This window comes from Gossypium hirsutum, chromosome D01, assembly GCF_007990345.1.
Source record: "Gossypium hirsutum isolate 1008001.06 chromosome D01, Gossypium_hirsutum_v2.1, whole genome shotgun sequence".
Taxonomy (NCBI): domain Eukaryota; kingdom Viridiplantae; phylum Streptophyta; class Magnoliopsida; order Malvales; family Malvaceae; genus Gossypium; species Gossypium hirsutum.
Genome location: NC_053437.1, coordinates 42,724,206 through 42,732,158, shown reverse-complemented (window position 1 = coordinate 42,732,158; position 7,953 = coordinate 42,724,206). Strand labels below are relative to the sequence as shown.

General features: G+C 32.3%; 2 protein-coding genes across 3 annotated transcripts; both read left to right on the top strand.

The window, feature by feature from the left end:
* Positions 1-1,054: 1,054 nt before the first annotated feature.
* LOC121213681 (non-specific lipid-transfer protein 4) lies at positions 1,055-3,354 on the top strand. The gene is made up of 2 exons (XM_041086568.1): positions 1,055-1,814; positions 3,069-3,354. The coding sequence occupies exons 1-2, from the start codon at positions 1,466-1,468 to the stop codon at positions 3,083-3,085; spliced, it is 366 nt and encodes a 121-aa protein (XP_040942502.1). The 5' UTR covers positions 1,055-1,465; the 3' UTR covers positions 3,086-3,354.
* Positions 3,355-4,317: 963 nt separating this feature from the next.
* On the top strand, positions 4,318-6,740 carry LOC107937129 (uncharacterized). Of its 2 annotated transcripts, none has more exons than XM_016869950.2 (6): positions 4,318-5,321; positions 5,447-5,613; positions 5,717-5,801; positions 5,930-6,109; positions 6,205-6,480; positions 6,582-6,740. In XM_016869950.2, exons 1-6 carry the CDS (start codon positions 5,216-5,218, stop codon positions 6,602-6,604), a joined length of 837 nt encoding a protein of 278 aa, XP_016725439.2. In that variant the 5' UTR covers positions 4,318-5,215; the 3' UTR covers positions 6,605-6,740. The 2 variants fall into 2 exon arrangements, with proteins under 2 accessions (XP_016725439.2, XP_016725438.2); XM_016869949.2 differs by having other exon boundaries at positions 4,939-5,321; positions 5,714-5,801.
* The last annotated feature ends 1,213 nt before the right edge of the window (positions 6,741-7,953 follow it).

The window sequence follows — 7,953 nt, the reverse complement described above, 5'->3', positions numbered from 1 at the left end:
CAGTTAAATAATTAAAAGACAATAATTACAAATACTTATAGTTACAATTGATAGGTGCACTTGTCTTAGTTAAAATTTTAGTTAATCTCGTGACCATTGGTTACTTGCATTAACCAATTTACCAGAAAACCTAGTTTCACTTCTTTCACAAACTAGCAAATTTCAAAAAAACAAAAAAACCACAATACAAAAAAGCTACTAAAAAATCACCTTAACTAAAGAGGACAATTAGTGAAAAGAAAATATTGAAGTGCACTCAACAATTAGTAAAATCAAAACCTGTCATTAAAATTTAAACAGTTGGTGGACCTTTCATTATAATATTTTTGTCAAGAAATTAATATCAATCTCAAGACTAGAAATGTGGTAATAGTGAATAATATATATTCTCTTAATAATTTATAAAATAAATATTTTATTTTTAATAGTAAAAAAGTATATTAAATTTAGAAAAAAGGTATAAAATGAAATAAATAGTAATGATGTAATAAGATGTGGAGAAAGGATTGTATGAAAATGTGATTCCATGTCATCTTTATCCCTGTCCAATGTGAGAATGACAAATCAGATTTTTCTTCTTGATTTTTAGCTTTTTTTCTCTTGAAAAAAATTCAAATCCAACTAAAACTGCAGAAAATCAGGAGGAAATCTGATTTGTCATTCTCACATTGAAAATGGACAAAGATGATGTGGAATCACAGTTTCATATAATCTATTTCCATAATATGTATTCTTTTAGCTGGAGTGTGTTTTGGGATAATAATGACTAATAATTAGGTTGTAATCCAATTTACTTGACTCTTGATTTAATTTCAGATTTTTGGTTGAAATCACTAAATATATGTTGTTTTATTTATTTTCTGCTTTGATTTTCATTGATGATGCATGGTGTTGATATTTAAGAAACAATTAGGATATGAAAGTATATAGGAGAGCACATACGTCATGTATATGCTTTTCTTATTGAGATAAGGTCATATCCAGCAGTAGGTTAATAAGTTTAAGCCACGTATAGTCTAATATATTTCAATATATCATAGTGGAGCAAATTATTGAAAGTCTCCAAGCATGCCAAAAAGATAACGGAAACCCTTCGATGCATATGTTCACACTGCCACCTACCCTAAGGCAACCTGAAGAAGAGAACATAACAGAAAAATTTAACAAAATAGCCAAGGAAATAGCATTCTATTTATGAACCAAAATCTACCAAAGTAACAAGCGATGGATCCTTTCAGTGGGAACATTCAACTAATCATTACATCTTGAATAACCTAAGGGAAGAAGAAGACACAAAATGCTTCCACGTAAGTCTCCCACAACCACCGCACTAAACCCAAATTTTACCACCCCTAAGGTCGAACCCCCCCCCTTTTTTTTTTTTAAATGTGTGTATAAATATGCATTGGTGGAGGTCAGCAAAATCAGTGTGGAAAAAGAGTGAGTTTCGCAGAGTGTAACAGAGATGGCTTTGAGCTTGAAACCTTATTGTCTCGTTGTTTTGTTTTTGTTTTGGATAAGTTTGAATGCATTGGTCAGTGATGTAGGTGCAGCAGGAGAGTGTGGAAGGACCCCAATCAGGTCGGCTGCAGCAAGCTTAAGCCCATGCCTGGGAGCGGCTCGGAATGCAAGGGCTAAAGTTCCTCCAGCTTGCTGCGCCAAGGTGGGTGCCTTACTCAGGACCTCTCCAAGGTGCCTTTGTGCTATTTTGTTATCACCATTGGCAAAGCAGGCCGGGATCATGCCTGGGATTGCTATTGCCATTCCCAAAAAATGCAATATTAGGAACAGGCAAGCTGGCAAAAAATGTGGAAGTAAGTACACTACCCCATTCTGTTTACTTTTTACCCTCCTTTTTTACTGCTTTGCTCTTTATCTTTTGAAAGTGGTGGTTAAATTTATCCAACTTTTACATAAACTAATGCCACGTTTTGGGCTCAAGACTGGCAAATGGTAGGTTATTTGCATATTTCCTTTTGGGGCTTTTGAAAATTAATGGGATAAGCCTCAAGTGATGAGTGGTCCAAGACACCCTCATTCTTTTCAATGGGCTTTTACTTTTTTTTTTCCCATTTACTTTAACAATGAGTCTTTTAGGAATATAATAAAATCCATATTGTAATATAATTTAGGCTTAATGATAAATTTGATTATTAATGTTTACATTTTTTTATCAAAATGATTCTAATTGTATTTTTAAGCCTTTTTTGGTCATCAACTTTTGTTTTTCTTTAAACTGTTTTTTGTAATAGATTTGATGATGTGAAATATTTTTAATGAGATGTAATTTATTACTTAAGTAACCCAATAAGATAATTACATGTGAAAAATAATAAAATAAATAAATCACACATGAAATTAAAAAAAACTCTTAATTTAAAGAAAATAAATGTAATTATCTAAAAAGGATTTCAAAATGAATGCATACGAGAGGTTTCAAAAAGATAATTAATAAATCAGACTGAAAATACTAAGTGTGTGTATTCATTTTGAAACTTTTTTTAGATAATTACGTTTATTTTCTTTTAATTAAGAGTTATTTTTTAACTTCATGATTTATTTATTTATTTTATTATTTTCCACATGTAATTATTTTATTGGGTTATCTAAGTAATAAATTACATCTTATTAAAAATATTCCACGTATGAAATTTCACATCATCTTGTTAACTTTACTTTCATCAAAACGGTTAAAAAGAAGCAATTTGAAAAAAAAGAACAAAGGTTGATGGCCAAAAAAAACTTAAAAATACAATTAGGAATATTTTGATAAAATATGTAAAAGTTAATGGTCAGATTTGACATTAAGCCTATAATTTAATAATATCTTTTTTATGTCTAGAAACACTAATTAACCCTAAACCCTAAAGAAATCCCACTATTTTCACTTTTTTACTTGATTGGTTGTCAAGAAAAGAAGTGAAGCAAAAAGTAAAATCCTAAATTTAAAGTGCATATTAAAACACTAGTTAATTACTCTTCTTCTTTTTTTTTTCCTTTAAAGGTTTTATTAATCTTAATTATGCTAATATGCTGAGGCTAACAATTAAAATTTTGATACTTTTCAGGGTACAACGTCCCATAAGAAAGAAACCATGAAGGAGAAAAATTATGAGTAATCTCAGTTATTTACTAGTAGGAGAGAGAGCTAATAAATAAAGTATTGATGCTGCATTACTGCACGGTTACTGGATGATTCACCCCTTAATTAAGGCAGTTCATACATATATATATATATGTATCAATTTTAGTGCAATCTTGGGAAATTGTGTTAGATCTCGAGGTTACTTCACCATGTTGTTATTTCTTTTATATGTGTTCACCTTTATATTATAGTAATCAGTGTTCTAAATATAGACTTCTCTCTCAATACATGCAAAACATAGTAATAATCATTTATGCACCCAAAAAAAAACATAGTAATAATTTGTTATTGGTGAATTATTATGTTATAGAATGCATATGATATGGGTGGATTTGAAATGCCAGGTCAAAACAAATCATTATCAATATATCAATTATGAGAGTAAAACTAAAACAACAATCTATACTGTTGTGATATATTTTGTTTGGTGAATTATTATGTTATATAACCCCCCCCCCTCTCTCTTAATCATTCATTCAACATTTAAATTCAAAACTTTCAAAATAACTATTAATATTTTATATATAACGTTAGGCTAAAATCTATTGTTTATGAATTAGTTGATGGCTATACTGGTTGGCACAATAGTATTTGTTGATACAAGTTTTAAGTTGGGAGTTTGAGAATAGTTCATCTTTAAGGAGCGAAGAATTGCAAGACTGAATGGGGTTGAAAGTATGGTAGAGAAAGAGGGAAAAGAATATAGTTCTATGATAATATAAACTCTCTTGGATATTCATAATATCTAAAAAGAAAACCGGGGGTCTCTCGTGGGGGTGAAGAGACCCTTCTCTTTTGTCCTTTGAGGATATGTATACATGTTTTTTCTGTTTGGGGCTCGTGTAATCATGCCCTACCATCTATAGGGTGGCTATAGAATATGGAAGATGTATAATATTATTAAAGATTCTTAGAAGCTGTGAGTTTGAATGGACACACTTAATATCCTCCTTACGTGAGTTTAATTAGCTAAGGATTTAGAAATTGTTTGATACATTGGTGAAGGGTGTTTACCTACATGCCCATGTTGTGATTATTTATTATTGATAAATGTGGTAATGGTTTACTTTTATTAATAATATGTAACGTTATCGTCTCAAGAAATACAATATATTATTAAAGGCGTGATCTTATTATTATTATTGTAACAATTAAGAGAATTGATTTAAAAATTAGAGAAAATTATAGATAATAGCAAAAATTGTATAAAAAACCTTATAACCAACGCGTACTGTATGATATACATGATTTTAAAGGGACACTTCACACAAAAAACAATGTGGGTAACAGAGATGTTGAGACAAAGTTTTTGGACCATCGAAACTCCATGGAGTGAAAAAGGTTTGGACCCACATCTCCACCTCTCATCTTCCTTGCATGTTGCTGAAATGCTGCACCTGGACCCCACAAGCATGCTAGTCTGTGGACCCTATCGCCACCTAAATGGAGAGGGTGAAGGATGAATTAGACAAAGATTTGCATTCCTTAATTTCAAATTTGATAATATAATTACATGGATATATAAAAGAAGGCACAATGGTGAGAAGGTGGTAGGGAAAAAGTTGCCAATAGGAGAAACGGTTGGTAACCATATATCAGAAGGAATGGAAAAAGAATAGCTGAATTTTGAATTATGTCTATCTACCCATGTTTTCTTTTGTCCTTTAATCTCAAAAACAATCCCTCTGCTTTTACATGAAAAACAACAGCATATGATATCATAACTTTTTCAATTATTTAGTCCCCCATATACCAAACCCCACATTTATGATTAAAATTCCAATCCCCAGCACAGAGAACAGAAACCCAATAAATATTTAGAATATATATTTCAAAATAATGTTTTTTTTCCATATCCCAAGAAACACTCTTTTTTCTCTCCATTGCCGTTGACTGATTCCCTTCCTTCTTTCTTTCTACAATCATGTAGTTTTCACCTTTTTTTTTCTTTTTTTTTCTTTTGGTTATTTAGAACAACCCAATCAAACCATTACAAGAAGTTGGAACCAATGTTATATTATAAAATGATTTCTTGTTTAGCTATTTAAGAGACCCTAAACCCCAACAAACATGGGTGAGCTTAACTCTATGGCTTACACTAGTAGCAGCCTCCATAGCCCTTCCCTAGGTTGGGATCTTCAAAACCTTGGAGTTCTCAACGCAGACATGTCTTTAGGTACACACTCTTTTCTTGCTTTATTGTCTTCCAGTCTTTCTTTCACTGTTTGTTTTTCCTTTATGTTTTTAGTTTAAAGGGAGTTTAACCCCATTTATGTTTCTCTGCATGTGAATGGAATGCAGTCATGGATGGAAGTGGAACTGCCCCATTCTTTCCACATCTTGACTCTGATTTCTCTTCTGGGTATCTGGAAGATGCATTGCTTGAATTCACTGAACCATCCAAACGAAGACGCCTCTTGTTGTACAATGATCATAATCAATTCAATGGTTTAAATGATCTTGCCATGGTATTTTTCCTTTTTTCTTTTTTTCTGGTTTTCTTTTGTTTTTGTTTTACCAAATTAACAATGTGATCTGAACATGGCTAGTTCCACTGTTATCATGCAGCAGGGATATTGGAATTATAGCTGCAACTGGGGCCTATCTGAGAATTTCAGCTGCATGAGCCAGTTAACAAGCATTAATGGAGTTTCAGGTAATGATTTACTATTCATTTTTCTCTTTTACTAGCCACCACGTACTTTCTCCCATCCCATGCATATATCAAATCGTATACAATGTTGAAATGATGCTTTGTATGGATTTTTTCCCCTTATACTTTAGATGAACCAATGAGCACATCGGTGAGCAGTGAGGAAGCAAACATTGTCACGGAGATAAAAACACCAGAAGAGGCAATACCACGCAGCCCTGAAGAAGCTTTTGATTCATCATCTTCTTCTTACAAAGTATCAACAGCCAAGAGCAAGTCATTTTTCAACAAAGACACCCAAATTTCTTCTGGTAAATACGAAGGGAATTGTTACAATGCTTCTGTTGATGTTATTATAGCTAAATGATTTAACATTGATTTATGGTTTTATTGGTGGGTTTTATAGGAAGTGAGGATAAGATGAAGAAAAGGGTGATAACAAGGGTTGTTTATCCATTTGCATTGGTTAAGCCCGGAGGGATAGAAGGGGATATGACACTAAACGACATTAACGAAAGGATTCTAATGCCACCGACAAGGCCGGTAAGGCACCCAGTGGGGGATTTCGCTTGTAGGCCATGCGTATCTGCGGATGGTCCTGGGCTTTCTGGAAAAGCTGTGGTGGCCCTCACCAAAATACACACTCAAGGGAGAGGCACCATCACTATTATCCGAACCAAAGGTTAAGGAAAGTCAATTTCAAAAACTTGTTTCTGCTTGCTTTTTTTTTTTTTTTTTTTTACTTCTTCACCATTGTTCACGCTTTTGTTTGAAATTGTATAGGAGGAGAGGGAGGAGGTGTATGAATCATGCATCGATGTAAAATATCATCCACTTTTTTTTCTTTTTACACACATTATAGCTACCGTTAATTGTTGGGTTTTCATGCTTAAATTTAGATTTGTACCTTTACGAGGGAAAAGAAGTTAAATTATGCTCTTACTCTCTTTAGTACGCATAAGTCGGTATTTTTAGTCCTTTTAATTTTTAAAATTTTAGTCCTTGGTAGTTATATTTATTAGATTAAATTATACTATTATTTTCTTACTATGTGTGAATTTAAACTATATTTTAAAATTTTAATATTGATTTAAACCGTAATTGTTAAATATATTAACTAAAATAACGCAAGTTTTTGTGAAAAAAATAAGCTAACATGATATTAGATATATTATAATATTTTAGCTATGCACGATTTTGAAAATAGTAAAATTTAACTTAATATATGTACCCATCAAAAAAATTTTAGGTTAAAGTTGAAATTTCAAAATTTGAAAAATACAAAATCTAAAATACTTAAATTAAAGTATAAATATTAAATGGTAACTTATAGTTACATAAACTAGTAGAATTTGACAGACTTAGAATCAAATGGAACGTGAAGAAGAAGCAAGAAGAAAGAAAAGACAGGGTAAAAAGAGGAAAAGAAGGAAAAAGATACAAGCAAAGGAAAAGGTAGCGGAATTATTGTTTTCCAATTTTTGATTGACAAAGACAGCAACCAAAGGGAAGCAAAGCCAATTCTAGCTTTCCCTTTGATGTTTGAACCATCATGAACCTTGACCGTGTGTGAAGCCGTTGGTGCTTTGCCATATTCAGGTTTAGTAAACTTGAAAACCATCCACTATGCCAACCAAATTCACCTGAGCCTTGTTTGAAACATAAGATCACTGCATTTGGCTACGTATTTGCCACCACTCATTGTTGATTTAGCTCCATTTTTGTCCTTGCCTTATTAATGAAACAGAAAATCACACAGTCCCTTTTTTAACTTTTTCTCCAATTCCATGGCTAATAAACAATAAGCACTAGTGGATTTTCCAGGGATAAAAGGAAAATGGGTATCTTATAAATTATAAAATTCATGAAATGCTCCAATCATTAGTCTAACATGCCATTTAAAATCTTCATGTCTCTTAGCTACTCAACATTGATATTTGTCTTCTTCCCCTTAGGTCAATACCCACCCATTTGCAACCTGCAGACAAGAATATTAAACGAATTGGGACCCCAAAAGTAAACCTAATATGTTCCCACCATCTCTTCCTTCTCACCTGCACCCTAAATCACCACCACTCATACCCTTTGACTTCTCTATGTGATGGAATTATCATCAAATCCATCGGTTCTGATGAGAGGCAGTGGGAAGTCCTTA